We start from the raw sequence: 22,227 nt of genomic DNA, 5'->3' as shown, positions 1-22,227 counted from the left end.
GCAATCCAACTGCTTAAAAAATCTTTACATGTTTTTTTTTTTAACAACGTACCCCACCCCTTCTCTACCAAAAAAAAAAAAAAAAAAAAAAAAAAAAAAGAGAAAGAAAAGAAAACTACTACAAAATGAATTAAAAAGAAATCTATAGAAAACACAAGTGCATGCATATATATTTAGGCCTGATTCACACAATTTTTTTTAACATGGGTTCCTATGGAACACGTTCACATCAAAGCATTTTTGTGCCTGTGCGTTTTTGGAAAGGGTCAGGGACTTTTTTCCTACAAAATGCAGCATTTTACATGTAATAGACTTCAATGGACGCAACAAAAATGCAAGTACTGCGTCTTTACCACGATTTTACTGCAACCATGATTTGCGTTTTTTTTTACATTCACTGTACATAGCTGGTTGCTAAAGAGTGGGTCGGGAAGGCGGCCGTTGCATCCTTAACAACCGATGAGTCACCACTTCCCCGCTGACAGCTGAATGTAAAAAAAAAAAACACCATGGTATGGAATTACAGGGAACACCTCCATGCCCAAAAAAAAATGAAGTGGGGTTCCCCCCCAAATCCATACCAGAACCTTATCAGAGCATGCAGCCCGGTAGATCATGGAAGGGAGGTGACGAGTGAGCTCCCCCCCTCCTGAACCATACCAGGTCACATGCCCTAAACATGGGGGGGGGTGAGTGCTTTGAGACAGGGGAGCTCTGCCCCCTCTCCCCAAAGCACCATGCCCCCATGTTGAAGGGGACAAGGGCTTATTGGAATCTGGAAGTGACGTCACAAGGGGCCACCCCCCTGGGTAACGTCATCGAATGGCCACGCCACATGGCTATTCGAGAGATGTCAGACAACGGGGGACATCACAATGGAGGAAGACAACCTCAGGACAAGAGCTGCCTTTTTTGTTTTTAGTGGGTAACCAGCGGCGAAAAGAAGACAGCAGAAGCAAGGAAAAAGACAGTGATGTGGAAGACAGCTCCAGGAGAAGACAGCACAAGCAACAGGATTGATTTGTAAAAAAAAGAAAAAAAAAGAAAAAAAAAAAAAAAGAAAAGAAAATACAACAGGCTACTCTTTTAAAATAATGACAGACTGCTGGATACAATAAATACAACCAACCAATTAATACTACCCGTTTCTTGGCAATCGAAGAGAAGCTATTCTGCAGTCCACTTGTACTGATGAAAATGTCTGTACTCACCTCCACCACTTTATCACCACCACAGATAACACAGTTTACACAGAAAAGCACAGCATCTTGGACGGGGCTGGTCCCCTCACTGCACCTGAACCAGGCCACATGCCACCCCCCCCCCCCACGTTATTGCAGGGCTTATCGGAATCTAGAAGCCCACTTTAACAATAAGGGGTCCCCTAGATCCTGCCCCCTTCAAATGTACAAAAACAAACAAAGAAAACCCTGTTTTTGACAAATCTCAAATAAAAAAAAAATTATCTCAGCGATGTACATCCATCATCAGTCACTTTGTCCAGTGATGTAGGTCCATGTCAGGGATGAGACATTGGTTGTTAGGACACCAGAGGGTAGCAGCTCCTAGCCACCAACACATGGGCAAAAACAAAAATGCATTTATATGCATTTCTGGTATGATATCATTGACTTCTATGGGACCTGTACCTGTCGCTTTCCAATTGCATTTCATTGATGTGAAGGGGCACCACTAAAAACAGTGATTTACATTGTAATATCTTGTAAAAACTGAAAGTAAGAAGGATCATTTGTAATAAAACACTAAATCAATGTGAAAACATTTCAAATGTATTGCATATAAATGATTTTCCACACAATTTTTGCTTAGGATGTCTGTCTCTTGCTTCTGTTTCCCTCAGTCCTACAGCTCCCTGTGTATGTTTGCAAGGAAGACAAGCATGGAGGTGCATATAACAGGGCTTTGGTGTCAGTAACAGGTCAGATTATCAAGACTAACAATAAAAGAAAAAATGTCTGCAGTAAATGATTTATCCTGAATCACAATAGCTTCAAGACCAATGTTTCTTTGACCCTCCCACTCATTGTGAGGGCACTCTGTTATCTATTATAATGGAACTTGAGTTCAGCCATTGTAAAGCTAAATGTTACATAATGCCTGACTTATAAAGTTTACATTCATGTGTCCAGTTTTTATAACCAATTTTGGCCTACAAGCCATTGTCGATTATTTGCAGATAATAGTGTAGATGATCACAGTAATTTTGCTATAATGCCAACACTCTCCTTAAAAAGAGTCTAAAGAAGTAAATTACAGATTAATCCACAAAAAAGTATATGTGTTAAAGTTGATCTAATGATAAAACATTTTTTTCTAGTTTTCAATACGGTGAGCGGTTAAAACCCATCTTTTTTTCCCTCTGCTCCATTAGAAAGTATTCTCTTTATTTGCTCTCCAAGAGCTAGAACAATAATTATGAGGAATCTCTGCAGAGTGACAATTGTTAAGACATTAATGTCCTCCATTTGGAAAATGTCCTCTTTGCTTCCTGTTCACATCCAATTCTGTTCCAGTAACAATGGAACAAATACAGAGGATGCACCTCCATGGGAAACACAGGCAGTAATACAAACATAAAAGTGGTTCAAACCCTTACACATTACGCACAAATGTTTTGGCTACAGGGGGCTGACCTGAGGCCCGAAGGTGCAGGAACGGGGGCTGACCTGAGGGCCGACGGTGCAGGAACGGGGGCTGACCTGAGGGCCGACGGTGCAGGAACGGGGGCTGACCTGAGGGCCGACGGTGCAGGAACGGGGGCTGACCTGAGGGCCGACGGTGCAGGAACGGGGGCTGACCTGAGGGCCGACGGTGCAGGAACGGGGGCTGACCTGAGGGCCGACGGTGCAGGAACGGGGGCTGACCTGAGGGCCGACGGTGCAGGAACGGGGGCTGACCTGAGGGCCGACGGTGCAGGAACGGGGGCTGACCTGAGGGCCGACGGTGCAGGAACGGGGGCTGACCTGAGGGCCGACGGTGCAGGAACGGGGGCTGACCTGAGGGCCGACGGTGCAGGAACGGGGGCTGACCTGAGGGCCGACGGTGCAGGAACGGGGGCTGACCTGAGGGCCGACGGTGCAGGAACGGGGGCTGACCTGAGGGCCGACGGTGCAGGAACGGGGGCTGACCTGAGGGCCGACGGTGCAGGAACGGGGGCTGACCTGAGGGCCGACGGTGCAGGAACGGGGGCTGACCTGAGGGCCGACGGTGCAGGAACGGGGGCTGACCTGAGGGCCGACGGTGCAGGAACGGGGGCTGACCTGAGGGCCGACGGTGCAGGAACGGGGGCTGACCTGAGGGCCGACGGTGCAGGAACGGGGGCTGACCTGAGGGCCGACGGTGCAGGAACGGGGGCTGACCTGAGGGCCGACGGTGCAGGAACGGGGGCTGACCTGAGGGCCGACGGTGCAGGAACGGGGGCTGACCTGAGGGCCGACGGTGCAGGAACGGGGGCTGACCTGAGGGCCGACGGTGCAGGAACGGGGGCTGACCTGAGGGCCGACGGTGCAGGAACGGGGGCTGACCTGAGGGCCGACGGTGCAGGAACGGGGGCTGACCTGAGGGCCGACGGTGCAGGAACGGGGGCTGACCTGAGGGCCGACGGTGCAGGAACGGGGGCTGACCTGAGGGCCGAAGGTGCAGGAACGGGGGCTGACCTGAGGGCCGAAGGTGCAGGAACGGGGGCTGACCTGAGGGCCGACGGTGCAGGAACGGGGGCTGACCTGAGGGCCGACGGTGCAGGAACGGGGGCTGACCTGAGGGCCGACGGTGCAGGAACGGGGGCTGACCTGAGGGCCGACGGTGCAGGAACGGGGGCTGACCTGAGGGCCGACGGTGCAGGAACGGGGGCTGACCTGAGGGCCGACGGTGCAGGAACGGGGGCTGACCTGAGGTCCAAGGGTGCAGGAACTGGAGCTCCCAACCTCCGAAATTACTACAGGCGCTTTCTACTATATTCAAGCAGGAACTGTTGCTGATCTGAGGTCTGAAGGAGCATGCATGATAGCAGATATGAGGTCTGAAGGTGCAGGAACTGGGGCTAATCTGAGGTCTGAAGGTGCATGCACGAAGGACGATATGAGGTCTGAAGGTGCGTGCACGAAGGTGGATATGGTGTTTGAAGGTGCAGGAACTGGGGCTAATCAGAGGTATGAAGGTGCATGCACGAAGGCCGATATGAGGTCTGAAGGTGCAGGAACTGGGGCTGATCTGAGGTCTAAAGGAGCAAAAATCAGGGTTCAGGTCTGAAAATGCATAAACTGAGATTGATCTGAGGTATGAAAGCTGTCCTGCTGACTCCTGGGATATCTGTGTCATTGATTCCAGGAGTTTTTGCCAGCAGCCTAAGCTTCTATGGGCACCTCGCAGTGTCATTACTGCGTGGGGGGTGAGACTGGGAGGAGAATACCCTGTAGCGAGCTACACGGAATCCTGGAAATACATAGGAGCAGGCTTTAGATGCCAAGATCTTCTATGGCTGCTACCAGGATTCTGGAAGGACTTATGAAATCACAGATTTGGCAAGTAAAAGCTATTTGGACAATTATAAGCATATCCTAGCTAGGTGCTGCAAGTGATATCATTCAAAATGTTGATTTTATTACAATTTTGTGCAGGTAACAGTAGCGCCTGCAGGTAACAGTAGCGCCTGTTGAATTTAACTTGCCATTAGCAGTACAATTAAGAGTGCAAATAATAGAATATTAAAAGCCAGCTAAAACTTTGGTGCGCTATTGTTCATGGCTTATCTATTGGTTGTAAAAATTACACGGATGTGGCAAAGGTTGATAACCCCAACGATAATATTATAAGAACCAAGAAAACACCAAATTTTAACACCCACACCTATACCAGAAGTGTCTGAAACATCCAATATTAAATTCCCCAATTCTAATATCAAAATTCCCACATACCCCTGGAAGCATAAAAAATAGTTTCTTACCCATTTTCCCATCTTCCACAAACAATACATGTAAAGGGATTAGACAGCTGAAGTAGAAAACATCAATATTGTTTTTCACAGCCACCTATCAGGTACAAAACCGAAAATTAACATGTTAGATTTACAACTAGTATGAAGACCCCTGCCAACAGAGATTCAAAGGATGATTTAAAGGGTTCACAACATCCATTAACCCTTCAGCCCTGCGGCGCATCGCTGGGCTCTTTCTAAATAATTTTCTCTGCTACATCAACAGGAGTGACGTGTACTCTTGTATAGCTCTGAAATAAATGGATTTTAAGCATTTTTCCAAAAACAAAGCACAAAGAATTACATTTTCTGCTTTCTTCAGATACATGTCCCCATGAATTTTCTCATCCACATGAATTTAGAATCTGCAGCACTGTGCTCTGAGACAATCATGTCATGCAATCCCATGAAGGGGTTATAACACCTGTCACTATGAATTAGGACAACTCAATACACATACAGATAACCATGTATGCAATCCATTGTAGTGAATCCAGCAGAAAGACACATCCGAGAGCTAAAAGATCTGTAGATGGAGGGGATGTGCTGCTGTCATATTAGAGACTATACAGGGGTGATATGAGTTTATTCAATGTCAGTGACAAAAATATCAAAATATATATGACATTTTAACATGCTACATGCAACCTTTTTTTCTGCTGACTAGTGTATATTAAAGCGGTTGTACAGTCTATTTTTTAAAAATGATAAACATGTTATATTTACCTGCTCTGTGCATTGGTTTTGCACAGAGCAGCCCCGAACCTATTCTTATGGGATCCCCCTCTTCTCTGTGCACACCGGGATCGCTCCCAAGCCAGGCTATGCGCATCCATCGACACACATAGGGTGGCCGATTCCCCTGCCTTCCTACAGGATTTGACAGACAGCAGCAGGAGCCAATGGCAGCTGCAGCCATGATATTCAGAATCGGCTATTCCCTACATAGTAAAAGTGATCAGAGCAGCTATACAGCCGCCTGATCACTTTTAGAGGAGGCGGAAGGAGTTCACCCCCCCCCTCCTGCCCCCTTTACCGGGCTGTTTTGTCCCACTATGCAGTTCAGTTTTGATGCAACCAGTTACATTGGATGAACTGAACAGAGTGAGAGGAACTTCCATTGTTCCTCCCCCTCTGACATCAGAAACTCGAAGCGACAAGGATTTTGTCACTTCCAGTTTCCGTTTGTTTACAAGCTGTTACAGGCTTGTAAAGCATCGGATCAAACCAATATCAGTTTGATCAGATGCTTTGGTGGGCAGAGGAGAGATCTGGGATCTAATAGACTCCAGATCTCTCTATAAAGAGGACCTGTAACACCCCATGCTATCACAAGGGATGTTGTTCATTCTTTGTGATAGCAATAAAGTTCAATCAAAAAAAATCAAAAAGGTACAGTGTACAAAATATAAATTGAAATAAAAAAATATATATTTTTTAAAGTGCCCCTGTCCCCCATGATCACACGCAAATGTGAATGTTCATGTAGATCCTGCATGAATATGTATACAGTGATCGCACCACATGTGAGGTATCATCACAAATGTTAGAGTGAGAGCAATAATTCTAGGGCCAGACCTCCTGTGTAAGGTTAAACTGGTAACTTGTAAAGGCTTTTAAAGAATCGCCTATAGAGATTTTTAGGTACTGCAGTTTGTTGCTGTTCCAGGAGCATACACCATTTTAAAGTGAACAAGTTAGGTATCCATTTACTCGCCATAACATCATCTTTTATATTTTATGAAAAAATTTGGAATGTTTTTGTGTTTGTGTGCACAAAAATTCATTAAAGTGTATTTTTTCCTGAAAATCTGCACTTTACACATGGCTGAGCAAATATGTAGATTTGTACATGTATGTGTTGTACGCACGGGCTAAATGCAGGCAGCATCGACCACTTCAATAGAAACTGTTCGACATTCGGCCCCTTGTGTACTGTAGCTGGTCATGACGGAAAAAAAGTCTGCTGACCGACTCCCGATCAGCGCTCTCAGCCAATGGCTGACTGGAGTGTTCTGGCGGGGGCCCAACCCTTGTCAGAACACAACAGAACAGCAGGGGAGATTGATGTACTAACATCAGATAGTTAGTACAGCGACTGACCTGAGCTGTCAGTTTTGTTTTTTTTCCGTCCAGCCCGCTGAGTTGAATGAAAAAAATAATATAAAAAAAAAGCAGTGTTTACCAGGCTTTATCCTATTTGGTAAAAAGGGAAAACATGCACTACTGACAGCCCACAAGGACTAGAACGGGACATCACTGTCCTAAAATCACCGGCATTTAACACAGAGATTTTAGCTCCCAGATGGATTTCAACACCAGGGCATATTGCCAGTTGTATCTATGCTACAAATTTGGAATGTTGCCACATGGGAAACAAGAGCAGTCATATAAGTGATACTAGAGCCATTAATTATAGGTCTGGAATAGGTGGCACAATGTAATTGATTTCTGTAGCTGCATCAGTTCAAATGAATGGGGTGAGCAGATGGCTCAGTAGGAATAAATGAACCAAAGTTTCCATCTGAGCTCCTATTCCATACAATGAATATGCTCGAGTGGATGAGTGCCCCAGCCTTGGAAGCACACAGCATTTTCCTATCACTGTGTATGCTTACAATGTCTGCTGGGATCTGGCTTCTTATTTATAGTAAAATGAAAGCCAACAGCACTCCCTCTAATGTGCCAGTGTAGATGATACCGTAGCCAATTATTTACAAGTTCACCTGCAAAGCAATTACCTGGAGGTTGTTAAGTGGCTCCATCTTCATGACAGGCCCCAGAGTGTTGAGTGGGAGGGAAATGTCAATACTTTGGTTCGGCATGAGGGGTGTATGTATAGCCAGTGGGGCACTGGGAATCACTCCAAAGCTGAGAGAACACAAACAACATACTTAAAAAAGCTATATGAACAATTTAAAAAGCCTAGGTAATTCAATAAAGCAGCACAATTTTTTTTGGCCATTACCCATAGTGCCATGAACCATAATTCATTTAAAGTGATTTGCACAGTACTCTTTCCTTAAGTGAATAAGCCTCACCATCCTTCACCTCACTTCTGCAATTGCAAGAAGCCGAATTCCTGGCAAACAGTATAAGACATTCCCCGCTCCTATGAATGCACTGGTGAGATTGCTGCACCAATTTTGTTTATAAATTCTGATTGGTTGCTATGAGTTGCTGCTCTTCAGAAAAAAAAAAAAAAAAAACCTAATAATAATAATTCCTCATGCACATAGTACATTTTTGTTCCTCCCCTGGATGCCTCTGCACAAGGGGAGGAAAATGCAGCAGAAAAAAAAAATGTGCCTAAAGCTGCATTTTGCTAGCGTGTTCTCACGCCTGGTGTTAATACATTCCATTGCCCACAATATTAATTTATTCTGCCCATTAGAATGCATTACCGTGCAAACGTGCCTAAACACACTAGCTTTAATGTGCGTTTACATGCGTTTGACTTTTTTTTCTACCTTAACTTCCAGCTGATGCGTTTCTTTTTCTGCTTCTAAACCACCCTGTCTCCAAATGCTTATAAAGGCTTATGTGTGCATGGACACATATGCTAACATAGCAGGGTTTTTAGAGGCAGAAAAAAAAAATGTGAAAACACATGTAAGGGCTCATTTACACTTGCTTCAACACATTATTGTACTGCTTCAGCATGCTATTTTGATGCGTTATTGATGCTTTGATGATGGTTTTTTGAAGCTTTGAAGGAAGCATGGCATTTCCATGTGTGTGTTGATTTTCTATTTGTTTTAAAGGGGCCAGTAGAACCCAGTAGTATCCCAGCTCAGCAGATGCCCAGCTCATTAGTACCCCTGTTCAGCAGATCCCCAGCTTATTAGATCTCTTCTTCAGCAGATCCGGTGGCCAGTAGTACTTCCAGCTACACTGACGCCCTGCTCAGTAGTAGCCCAGCTCTGCTGATGTCCCACTCAGTAGCACCACTAACTTAGACGATCCCCCGCTCAGTAGTAAGCCCTAGCTCTGCTGATGCCCCAGTCAGTAATAATAGCTATAGCATTCCTATGTTGCACACAACATGTACCATCTGCTACTTATTCCTCTACAGTCCAGACCCGGCTCACTTTTCTGCTGCTCTACCCCAGATGTGATGTCTGCTTCAGACACTTCTAGAAAATATACACATGAACTGGAAGGTTCGCTTGTTAGTTTCCCAGTGCATCCTGGGATATCTCCTCCCTCCAATGCTTCCAAAACAAAGAGAAGCTATATCGGATTAAAAGCCCCTCAGAAGCTTCAGGTACTGTAAGAAAACTTTGTCATAGACTTCCATGGAGGCTTTGAAGATGCATTAAGGCACCAAGAAAGCAACATGGGGTACAATTTTTGAAGCAAAATGAAGCAAACAATGTGTGAACAGGACTGTAAGGTAACAATTTTATTTAGCAAGAGGTGCTTTGATTGGCATTCAGAGTGCTTTAGAAAAGTGTGTCCAATGCCACATTTTGAAGCAAGTGTAAATGAACCCTAAAAGTGGCATTTTTTATGTACTGTGTGCATGAGGCCTACAACTATTTTTTTTTAAATAATAAATGTTGCAATATACAGTGCAACTCAAAATTCAAATATTGTATTCCTAAAACTTTAAAACGCTTTGCAAAGGCATGTCATAAGCAAAACACAAACACCCATCTGTTTCCACTAAGCCAACGGCATCCCTTAACATTAGGCAAAATATGGTATTGCGGGTATTAAAAGCTAGTAGGTTAGCAGGACAGAAGTGAGGGGGAAATCTAACAAAGCCCTGGAAAGCAGTGAAAAACATTTTATAAAAAGGACTTGTCTTGATTATTCTAAAGCCCCATACACACTATCAGATTGTCTGCTGATTTTTGTCATCAGATTTACCAAAACCATGTAGTAGAAGGGTCTGCCCGATTGCATACAAATTGAAATTCCTAACGTTTGACCTCATATTACATGGTTTTGGTAATTCTGAAGGAAAAACTCAGCAGAAAATCTGATAGTTTGTATGGGGCTTTACCTACACACAAGACAATAAAATTGCTAACATGCAAAGGATGGATTATAAAGTGTACATTTTAACATCAAGAGTTATTTTTCCCCATAGTTGACAGCATTTAACAAAGAACACTCAAATAAATCTGGTGTTAAAACAGGAGGAGGAAAATCAATCGGTGTGGCCTCTGTAATCTGGTTTTCCACACGGAAATGTCTAACCTGTTTTTATTAAACTGGATGGCAAAATCGGTCATGTGCTGCAGAGCCTTGTTGGTGAAGTTCATGTCCATGTGGATATGCCCCTGCCTATGGGAAAATGTGCCGGAGATCTCCAGTCCTTTTGCTTTCACAGCAGGCAGCCAAACCTAGGAAAGAGTCCATATGGCAATTACAGGAATATTATCCAATTAGCGGACCACAGCAATGTTTGACTTAATGTGTTCAAAGGGAATAAAGTGTTTACATAATATAATAGAGGCATCCTCATTAAGAGAGTTTAACTGTTAATATTACAAGTTTTAAAATGACACACATGCTACGATGAAACCTTACACAGGGAGAGCCAAACCTTGAGCAAATAACCGCTGAGGTATTACTACAACAGCCAATCAGACATCAGGTTTAATTTCCCAGTGCCAGTTAGAAACAGACACTAAAACTAGTCTACAATGGGCAGGAGCGTTGAGTTTTCTTAATTCAGCCCCTAGTTTTTACATAAAGATCTCGTTCAACAGTCACCGTTCTGCCAGATCAATAAACAAATATACATCTATAGAAGCTTTAATTTTGTAATAAATCTTGACTATAGAAAAGCCTAATTCAACAGAAGATAGTTGGCAGTTTGGAAATGTATTCATGCCAACTTGAATTATACTTTGTCAAATGGTTTCCTAGACATGAGGATCAGAACCTTCAGCTGCTTAATTACTGCTAAATGCATAAGTATGAATATATTTCAGGCACTGGCGATTCCAAAAATGCTCAGAAGACATATACTGTACACAGTCTAGAACAGTGGTCTCTAAACCGCGGCCCTTTACTTACTTCTATCCTGCCCTTGGGACACTATTTAATCTATGTATACCAACAATGAGGCACAATTCCCCCCCACTGACAACAATGGGGCACAATTCCTCCCACAGACACCAACAATGGGGCACAATTTCTTCGAATGACCCAACAATGGGGTGCAATGACACCAACGATGGGGTACAGTCCCTCCCACAGACACCAACGATTGGGCACAATTTCTCCCAATGACGCCAACAATGGGTTCCAATGACACCAGCGATGGGGCAGAGTCCCTCCCACTGACACCAATGATAGTTTCATAGTTGGTAAGGTTGAATCAAGACAATAGTCCATCCAGGTCACCCTGTGTAGGTGTATGTGTGTCAATGTTGAAAATCATTTCCCATATCCCTGTATATTGTGTTCACTAAGCTGCACCTCCAAGAGTCTTTTGAATACATCAATACTCCCTGCTGGCACCACCAATTGTGGAAGAGAGTTCCACATCCTTATCGCTCTGGCCAGTGAAAAATTCCCTACGCAGCTTAAGGTAAAAACCGCTTCTCCTACAATCTCATTGTGTGGCCCAGTGCCTTCTTACACTCCCCGAGACTGAAAAGTTTCCTTCCTACGCTGGGATCACCATTAAGGTATTTGTATACTGCTATCATATCTCCTCTCAAGTGTCTCTTCTACAGGTAGAACAAATTCGATGCTTGGAGTCGTTCCTCGTAATTGAGGTCCTTCAATCCGCCTACCAATTTAATTGCCCTTCTTGGGACTCACTCCAGCTCCACCCTGTCCCTCCTGAAGACTGGTGACCAGTACTGGATGAAATACTCTAGATGTGGCCGGACCAGAGATTTATAAAGTGGAAGGATAACCGTTTTATCTCTGGAGTAAATTCCCTTTTTTATGCATGCTAATAGTCTGCTGGCTTTGCTTGCTGCAGTTTGACATTGCCTGCTACTGCTCAGTCTGTCGTCTAACAGAACCCCCTGATCTTTCTCCATCCTTGATTCCCCTAGAGGTTCTCTCCCTAGTAAACAGTTTCCATTTATAGTCTTAGCCCCCAAGTGCATCACTTTACATTTTTCAACATTAAACCTCATTTGGCATGTAGTTCCCCACCCCATTATTTTATTCAGGTCTTTCTTCAAAATTTCATGTATCTTGATGTGAAGTCCTTGTCCTGCTTATTTTTGTGTCATCCGCAAAAATGGAGATTGAGCTATCTATACCGACCTCTATAGGTGCGGCACAATATCTCCATGTGACACCAACAATGGAGTACATTTATGCCTAATAACACCAATGATGGGGCACAATTCCTCCCACTGACACCAATAACGGAGCAATGTTTTTTCCACTGACGCCAGCAACTATTCTACTTCCAGTGACCACAGTCTGCCCACCTAAAATGTTAAGGACAGTAAACTGGCCCTTTGTTTAGAACGTTTGGAGACCCCTCAAGAACACTGGCATTACTCAGTACTGCAAATTAAAAAAGGTGGTACATCGCAGCATATAGCTTGCAAGTAAATCAACACATATAGGTTGGTGAAAGATTTACTTCTCTAAAAGACCTTGCATGTACAGAAAAATACTTGATCATTTGCCAGAAATGCACTAATCCCTGTTGTTGGCTGACAACACAAAGCATTATTGTGGACTGAATGGTGGCAGCATTGCCCAGTTGTCTTTTGTCAAAATACTTTAAAGTGTTACTAAACCCACAACAGTAAAATCAGTCTGTATATGCAGTAAAGCATGCCTGTTATTCTCACTGTAGAACCTAGGGGGTTAGTCCTCTGCATTGAGTAAAAAGGCATTTTGATACGGTCTTCTATGATCTTTCCTTTCTTTTATTGTCTCCTGATAGAATAGAGAACTGGGGCACTCTGCACATGCTCAGTTTGATGTGTATTGCTAGTGAGTTTTTTTTTATTCTTGGAAAGGTGCATGTGATTAGCACAGGGCCAATCGGTACTGTGCAGACAAAGGGCCATGGGTCCTGCAGGCTCTTAGGACAGTCAGTGTAGAATGAAAAGTCCTTCTACAAGCTTTAAACAGACGCCGATAGAAGTCACAGGACTGCTATATGCTGCTGATGAGAAAAGGTATTTAGCAGTTTATATTTACTAAAATAATTGCATTTCCATATTCCGGGTACTGTGGGAGACCAGATATAGTGAATGCAAGGTCCTGGGTTTAGTAACACTTTAATCCCTCCCACACTCCTCATTTGTACAACCATAGGGACTAATTGTACTGAAGTCCAAGAAATGAATTAGAAGCATATGACAGCTCTCAGTCAAAATGATCAACAGGTAATTTTTTTTTACATAAAAAATAAAATAAAACAAGTATAACAAAAAGTATCCAATGATATAGGTGTCCGTTTATGAAGCAATGATCAGTGGAGATCCAGAGGATCGCCGCTGATCACAGCCCATAAACAGTATATAAACCAGAGATAATCGGGGGGAGAAGTGTTTTAACTTGTTCTCCCGCCGATTATCTCCGCACATGGAGAATCCACATAGACTGACACAGTAACGGTCACTTTATGAAGCTGTGATCTCAGCGCTTCACTGGTGATCTGTGTCAGAATTCACACTCCCCGATTCACCAACTCAGAAGTGGAGAACCGGGGTAGTGAAGAGGGAATCGGGGGGATCTGAGGAGGAAAGAGGAAGATAATTAACTTCCTTCCTTATGCCTCGTTCAGACCCCCCAACACTGTAACCATGTCCCCCTGTCATATGTATGCGTATACATATATATATATATATATATATATATATATATATATATATATATAATGTGTATATGTATATATATATATATATATATATATATAATGTGTGTGTATATACATGTATATATAATGTCTGTGTGTGTATACATGTATATATTATGTAGGGGGACGCTTTATTTCACTAACATTAATCACACCGCGTGTCAGTGTATTGAGCTGTGATAATTTATCACTGCTTAATATATTGACATCTCTGTGTATCAGTGAATTTCTAGTACTGTAATCTCGTAAAGTCTCACGAGATTCCAGTATTAGGGGCCGTTCTCCAGTGTTAGAAGCATTTGTAGATGGCTTCACTCCTCCAAGGGTGAAGCGATCTACTCCGCTTCATATAGTGGCACACAGAGGAGAAAGATCTCCTATGTGAATGCCGGAGAATGAAGCAGTGAATAGATTTCACTGCTTCATAAAAGGACACCCTAATTCACAAACCAAAAGGGAGCAAATAAGATAAGCTAATTGCCGGGGTTTACATATACTTTACATTTTTTTACAATTGAAAAATACATGAATCTGCTCAGACAATGGCAATGCCAGACAGCATCATTAATTTACTTATTTTCCAAAGACATACCAGAGTTATGCAAGAAAGTATGCAACCCACCATCACAAGATTTATTTAGTGTCAGGTGGGACAATGGCTGTGCATTCAATAACCTGCAGAAAGAACATTTTTGGCATAACTGATATACTACTGAATCTCAGAAACTATGACAACAGTATATAGTAAGCTCAGCACTGGCATACTGGCTTCTTGTTTCTATGTGTGTATCTGTAGAGGAGTTAGATAATAAAACCTAATGGTGGCTGATAAAATGACTTAGCTGATCTCTGTAAAAAACCAAAGAAGATGATGGGGCTTTATAAATGATTGAAACAAAAAACACAACATGCACTGCAATTTTTATTTTTTTTAATAGATGCTTTTCCTCAGGGCACTAGCTTGTAGTACAGACTATGGATTTTAAAAACAGTCCATTTTAACACAGGAGAATTGTATTTGCATATTGTCCCCAGGGGGCAACATAAATAACCCTGCCATCCTCTTGTGTCACATTCAGAATCTCTGTGTAAGTGCAGGTAATTGACTTTAACAACATGGGGAAATTAAACAACTTTGCTAAACTTCACTGCAGGTGATGAATACCTAATTGTCTGCAAACACTTGCTGTGCTCAGTATGAAAAAGGTTAGGTACATTATGTTATAATTTAATGACAAAACACCAGTGAATAGAACTGAGGAATCTAAATACATTTGAACCTGATGAACTGGTCTAGGAAGAGAAAAAGCTATGTGAATGATGTGTCATTTTGATGTGTGGGTAGATATATGAACTCCATTGAAGCATGCCAATTTAATAGTGATCAATGACACCTCATATTCCATATAATCAAATGTAATGCAATAGAAAGTCGGCTGTACTTACAGCTTTTGGAGACACAAATCCTCCTGGGGCCATTCCAATGCCAGTTGAAAGTTCAAACAAATCATTGAGTCCGCTGCTGACCACAGCTGGAGTAGGCGATGGAGCAAATGTAGCTGGTACAGAGGAAGGAATAAATGTCTGTCCTACCTAAAAAAGAAAAAGAAAAAAAAACACTAATCAAGTACAAGACTGGACATTCTGTGGTATAGCTCCTTTCTACTTTAGACTGAAACGCCTTCCAAAAAATCTGATTTCAAATGCACAGGAAATGTTATCGTTTCCCGAGCTCTGAAACCATGCATAAAGCCTTATCATAAACAGAATTTCTGGGGGAAAAAAAAAAGATCTTTTCAAGGGCCAATAAAGCCAAAGTCAAGTCACCAAGATATAGAATATTTAGTGGAGATCCTAGTACAAACATGTAAATAAAATGGAAAAGCACACAAAAATAGTCTTCTATTATCTAAATCCGGCTTTCCTGCTGATTTCAAAAGATGCAGCCAAGGAGCAGGGATTCCTTGCAGAAAAGTCTCAAGGTGGCAGCAATGTAATGTACAGAACAGGCATGACACAAGGATATATTATGCCGTCTTTATGGGCAAAGGGAGGGAACTGCTGCCTTGAGATCGACAGTGCTACCACTAAAGCCTACAGAAATTAAGATTAAGACTCCATATACACTATTTGATTTTCTGCAGATTTTTGTCTTCAGATTTACCAACACCATGTAGTGCAAGGGCCTGCCTGATTGCATACAAATTGAAACTCTTATGCCCCGTACACACGACCAGACTTTCCGACAACAAAATCCCATGTTTTTGTTCCGACAGATGTTGGCTCAAACTTGTCTTACGTACACACGGTTACACAAAGTTGGTCGGAAATTCCGAACGCCAAGAACGCAGTGACGTACAACGCGTACGAGGAGCCGAGAAAAATGAAGTTCAATAGCCAGTGCTGCTCTTCTGCTTGATTCCGAGCATGCGTGGCACTTTGTACGTTGGAATTGTGTACACATGATCGGAATTTGCGCAAATGGATTTTGTTGTCGGAAAATTTGAGAACCAGATCTCAAATTTTATGCGATGGAAATTCCAATGGAGCCTACAAACGGTCAGAATTTTGACAACAAGCTCCAATCACACATTTTACGTCTGAAAGTCCGATCGTGTGTACAGGGCATTGGACTGCTTTCACACTGAGGCACTTTACAGGCGCTACAGCTCTAAAAAAAGCTCCTGTATAGCACCTGCAAAGAACCTCTCCTGTCTCTCCAGTGTGAAAGCCGAGTGCTTTCACACTGGAGCGGTACGCTTGCAGGACGGTAAAAAAAGTCCTGCAAGCAGCATCTTTGCAGCGCTGTAGGAGCAGTGTATACGCTGCTCCTAAAGCGCCCCTGCTTACTGACATCAATGGGCAGCGCCGCCAAACCGCCGGCAAAGCACTGCTAAAAATAGCAGAACTTTACTGCCGATGTCCCCAAAGCCCCAGTGTTAAAGCAGCCTTAAGGTTTGGCCTTATATTATATGGTTTTGGTAAATCTGAAGACAAAAAATCTGCAGAAAATCTAATAGTGTGTATGGGGCCTAAGGTAGGCCATAAATGATACAATTTTCCTTTAGATTTACCAAAACCATGCAATATGAGGTCAAACCTAAATACTTTCAATTTGTATGCAATCAGGCAGGCCTTTGCGCTACATAGTTGAACCTAAATCTAATGGAAATTGAACAAGAAAACTGTATCATGTATGGCCAGCTTTAAAGATTGATATATCAAGAATGTTTGCTACTCCGCTTATCAGCCTCCCCCCTCCGCTGCCACATTTGACACCTTTTGGGGGAGGGGGATTGTGTACCTGGTTCCGACAGGTATCCACTCCCACTTCGAGCTCAGTTCATCACAGCAAAGTAAGCTGGAAGGTTGGCGCTCCCCCTTCCCCCCGCAGCCAGCCAATCGGACCATTCTCAGAGTGCAGTTTTACGCATGCACAGTAAAAAACCAGCTGTGAAGCCGCAAGGCTTTACTGACGGTTTCCCTTAGCCAAGATGGCAATGCCAGCAACCGAGAGCCTTTTTAGGAATCGGCTTGAATGGAGACACCTCTTTAATATTTTTTTAAAAAAAATGTAGCATAACTACCTAACCACTTCAATACCAGGCACTTTCGCCCCTTCCTGCCCAGGACAATTTTGAGCTTTCATTGATGGGCATTGACAGGCAGCATTGATGGGCATTGACAGGCGCCATTGATGTAAATTAATAGATGATACTGATGGGCAGCACTGATTGGGCAGGTACTGACAGGTGTTAATGCTGGGCACCAAGATGGACACTGATTGGCACTTTATTGGGCACTGGCAGGGGGTTATGATGGGGCACCGATTGGCAGCTTATTTATTAATATTATTTACATTTGATGGAGGCTGTGCTGATAATCAGTGTGCTGATTATCAGCACAGACCTCCCCTCCCCCCCTGACAGGGAGAGCTGCCGATCAGTCAATGCAACCGAGGAATGCCGTTTACTGGCACTTCCTGGTTCACGCAATGATCAGCTGTGATTGGTCACAGCTAATCACGTGGTAAGAAGCCTCTGTCAGAGACTTCTTATAATGAACAGAGATGCTGTGTGTCAGATTGGCACGCCGCACTCGCGATCGCCGTGCGCCGGCATGTTATCCTGCTGGACGTCATATGATGCCCAGTCAGGATAACAGAACCACATCCTGGCCGTCAATCCGTTATAGGCCAGGCGGGAAGTAGTTAAAGCAGAACTTTACAAATTTTTCTAAATTTCTCTCTCCTGCCTCTTCCCCTCCTTCTTACACAATAGTTAAAGTGTAGCTCCATATTCATGGGGAAAAAAATGTGCAACTCAAAAAATTTATATATCATATACATCATATACAGTTGTGGCTCAAGCCATATTGTAATTGAATGTTATTAAAATTAGCTTCCTATTTTAACATGCAGCTCTGTAATTTTCTGTAAAATGCAATGCCAATGTCAACCTGGAGGTGTTCTCTACACAGGTGGTGTACAGCACGTCCCCCACAAATGTCATCTCCTGCTGGAGTAATTGGCTTACTGATTTTCATAGAAGTCTGCACTTAGATGCACATCAGATTTTTAGCATCCTCTGCAACAAAAATGTCAGCGCACCGCTCCAGTGTGAAAGCACTCCGGCTTTAGAGCTATAGTGTCTGTAAAGTGCCTCAGTGTGAAAAGGGGTCTAAGACTTTAAATTATTAAAATTATGAAGTAAAACGTTTTTATTCCTTTTTTTATTTTTATTTTTTTTAATTCCTTCATCCTGGCCTAGGTCAGGATGATGTCACAGCCAACTTACATGGGCAGACATGCTGTGGTTCTCTGCCAGAGACCTATGCCACATGTCTGCACGTGTGTCATCTCAAAAACGAGTTCCTGGGATGTGTGACATAGCATTCAAAAAGCGGTTTGTGAGAAACTGTGCATGCACAGACACGCTGTGGGGGATCTGGAAAACTACTTGGAGACTCTGCAGTATGTCTACACATGTGCTGGGATGCAGCACATGTGTTCACTCAACAGGACCTAGCAGAGACTCATGGGGTGTCTGTGCATGCATCATATCTCCAGTAAAAATTGCGGTGCTGAAGAACAAGGGCTTTAATCGAGACAATACAATACAACTGGTGCACATTTTTTTAAAGTGGTTTTAACCCTTAGAAGAGAGATCCTGTTCCCTTATAGCAGATTAAACAGAACAATGCTCTCCTCCCTCCCTGCCTGCCTGTCAGCTCATGTGAGCCACCCCTCTCCTCCCTTCCTGCTGCTAAAGTGAGGGGAAAAAATATTTGATCCCCTGCTGATTTTGTACATTTGTCCACTGACAAAGAAATGATCAGCCTATAATTTTAATGGTAGGTTTATTTTAACAGTGAGAGACAGAATAACAACAAAAACATCCAGAAAAACGCATTTCAAAAAAAGTTATAAATTGATTTGCATTTAATGAATGAAATAAGTATTTGATCCCCTATCAATCAGCAAGATTTCTGGCACCCAGGTGTCTTTTATACAAGTAACGAGCTGAGATTATGAGCACTCGCTTAAAGCAGGGGTCTTCAAACTACGGCCCTCCAGTTGTTCAGGAACTACAATTCCCATCATGCCTAGTCATGTCTGTGAATGTCAGAGCTTTACAATGCCTCATGGGATGTGTAGTTTTGCAACAGCTGGAGGGCCGTAGTTTGAGGATCCCTGGCTTAAAGGGAGTGCTTCTAATGTCAGCTTGTTACCTGTATAAAAGACACCTGTCCACAGAAGCAATCAATCAGATTCCAGTCTCTCCACCATGGCCAAAACCAAAGAGCTGTCCAAGGATATCAGGGACAAGATTGTAGACCTACACAAAGCTGGAATGGGCTACAAGACCATCTCCAAGCAGCTTGGTGAGAGGGTGACAACAGTTGGTGCGATTATTTGCAAATGGATGCAAGATCTCACCTTGTGGAGTTTTAAGGATCATGAGAATACTGAGAAATCAGTCCAGAACTTCACTGGAGAATCCTGTCAATGATCCCAAGGCAGCTGGGACCATAGTCTCAAAGAAAACAATTGGTAACACACTACGCCGTGAAGGACTGAAATCCTGCAGTTTGCCAATGAACATCTGAATGATTCAGAGAACTGGGTGAAAGTGTTGTAGTCAGATGAGACCAAAATCAAGCTCTTTGGAGGAGGAGGAATGCTTCCTATGACCCCCAAGAACACCATACCCACCATCAAACATGGAGGCGGAAACATTATGCTTTGGGGGTGTTTTTCTGCTAAGGGGACAGAACAACTTCACAGCATTAAAGGGACGATGGACGGGGCCATGTACAACTTGTGAGCATGTTATCAGGCAAAATCACCAGGGTGTGTAAACTTTTGATCAGGGTCATTTGGGTAGTTTCTGTTGTCATTATGATTTAAAAAGCGTAAACACAGTTGACTGACAATAAATGGCTTCAGCCAAACCACGAGTGAAAGAAAAGTTTTTGTTATTCATAGTCTCTGAAAAATTACCAAGAAATCATAAATTCTGCCAGGGTATGTAAACTTATGAGCACAACTGTACTGTCAAATCTTGGGTGAGAACATCCTTCCCTCAGCCAGGGCATGGAAAATGGGTTATGGATGGGTATTCCAGCATGACAATAACCCAAAACACACAGCCAAGGCAACATAGGAGTGGCTCAAGAAAAAGTACATTAAAAGGTACAAAGCGTGGCCTAGCCAGTCTCCATACCTTAATCACATGGAAAATATGTGGAGCTGAAGGTTCGAGTTACCAAATGTCAGCCTCAAAACCTGACTTGGAGAGGATCTGCGAAAAGAGGAGTTGGACAAAATCCCTCCTGAGATGTGTGCAAACCTGGTGGCCAACTACAAGAAATGTCTGACCTCTGTTATAGCAAACAAGGGTTTTGCCACTAAGTCATGTTTTGCAAAGGGGTCAAATACTTATTTCACTCATAAAAATGCAAATTTATTTATAACTTTTTTGAAATGTGTTTTTCTGGATATTTTTGTTGTTATTCTGTCTCTCCCAGTTAAAATAAACCTACCATTTTAAAATTATAGACTGATCATTTCTGTGTCAGTGGGTACACCTACAAAATCAGCAGGGGATCAAATACTTTTTTCCTTCACTATATTAGTAGCTGGCAGTAAATTTAAATAAATATTACTGCCAGCCCCCCTGTTTATCAAGACAGACATAACACACTGTGTAACTGTTTGTGTAAAACAATGCCTGAAATTATCTTATCTCGGATCTATTCTAGCCAGTCACCTGACCTTCGTCTAAGGGCTACAGCGGGAGGGGCTGAGCGGACAGCAAAGTGGTCACGTGATCTCCCCAGCTGACCTCAGAGGAAGATCTTGGCCCCTCCCACTGTAGCCCTTAGATCGGAAGAGAAGATCGGGCGGAGGTCACATACCTGGCCAAAAATGTTCTGAGATTAGGTATTGGGTAATGGCAGGCACCATTTAACACAAACAGGTACACTGGGGGTTTATTTATTAAAGGCAAATCCACTTTGCACACCAAGTGCACTTTGAGGGGGACATGCATAGCAAATAAAAAAAACGCATTTTTGCTTGTACGTGACCGGATAATAAAACCAGCAGAGCTTCCCCTCATTTCAGATATTCCCCTCAGCGACTGCACTTGTAGTGCAAAGTGGATTTGCCTTTAGTAAATTAAACCCAGTGTGTTACGGTATGTCTTGATAAAACTTAAACCCATATTTTTTCTTGATCATATCAGCTTTGAAAATGCTCACACAAAGTTTCCAACTTACTGGAAAGATTTCTTTATGACTGGGTTCCTTTCTTGCTAATGAAAAGAGGGAAGGAAGTTAGCTGCAGAGAAGAGTTTAAGCTGCTGTCAGATCCTTACAGCTCTCAGTGTCCCAAAAAAGAAAGGATTTTCCTCACTTGAAAAAAATAAGTTGTGTCGTGTCTTGTGAGCTACCATGATTACATATAAGATATAAATAAAAAAAAGTTTTCATGTACCAATATAATCAGACTTCTATCTGAATATCACACTGTGATAAATACTCAACAGGATAATCAAATCACAAAAAAATACACTCAGAATTAAAATAAGTCTCTCAAAAGTTATTGTGTTGTGCTTCTTTTTCACCAAACGTGCTCCTGTAATTGTTTGACCACCACCAGTTGTGGTCTCACCTGGTCTCCATGACCTTAATGCTATGTAGGGTCAAATAAGGCTTGCATCCCCCTCTGTGGACATATATTATCTCCTTAGTCTCCCGAACCACTTTCCCTGGTGGTAAGGCCGCCTTCTGTGCTCTGGCAATGATCCAATATCTCAGATGGATTAATTTGGATTCTGTGCCCTTAAAGCACTCTCCAGCTCTCTCCAACCTCTCAGCAGTGTATAGGACAAAAAATGCTACATAGCACGTTATCTTTTTACTCATT

General features: G+C 43.0%; 1 protein-coding gene across 2 annotated transcripts in view; it reads right to left on the bottom strand.

The window, feature by feature from the left end:
• Positions 1 to 22,227, bottom strand: part of AP2B1 (adaptor related protein complex 2 subunit beta 1) — a 178,022-nt gene that overhangs the window by 34,248 nt on the left and 121,547 nt on the right. For both annotated transcript variants that reach the window (XM_077482163.1, XM_077482164.1), the window contains 4 exons: positions 15,243 to 15,389; positions 10,202 to 10,347; positions 7,735 to 7,864; positions 4,964 to 5,048 (listed from right to left, as the gene is read on the bottom strand). In XM_077482163.1, coding sequence (XP_077338289.1) covers positions 4,964 to 5,048; positions 7,735 to 7,864; positions 10,202 to 10,347; positions 15,243 to 15,389 — 508 coding nt within the window. The remainder of the gene's footprint in view (positions 1 to 4,963; positions 5,049 to 7,734; positions 7,865 to 10,201; positions 10,348 to 15,242; positions 15,390 to 22,227) is intronic.

This window comes from Lithobates pipiens, unplaced genomic scaffold (assembly GCF_037356315.1).
Source record: "Lithobates pipiens isolate NorthernLeopardFrog02 unplaced genomic scaffold, aLitPip1_a1.2 Scaffold_16, whole genome shotgun sequence".
NCBI lineage: Eukaryota > Metazoa > Chordata > Amphibia > Anura > Ranidae > Lithobates > Lithobates pipiens.
Note: the sequence above shows the minus strand (reverse complement) of the source record. Positions and strands in the feature narration are given on the sequence as shown.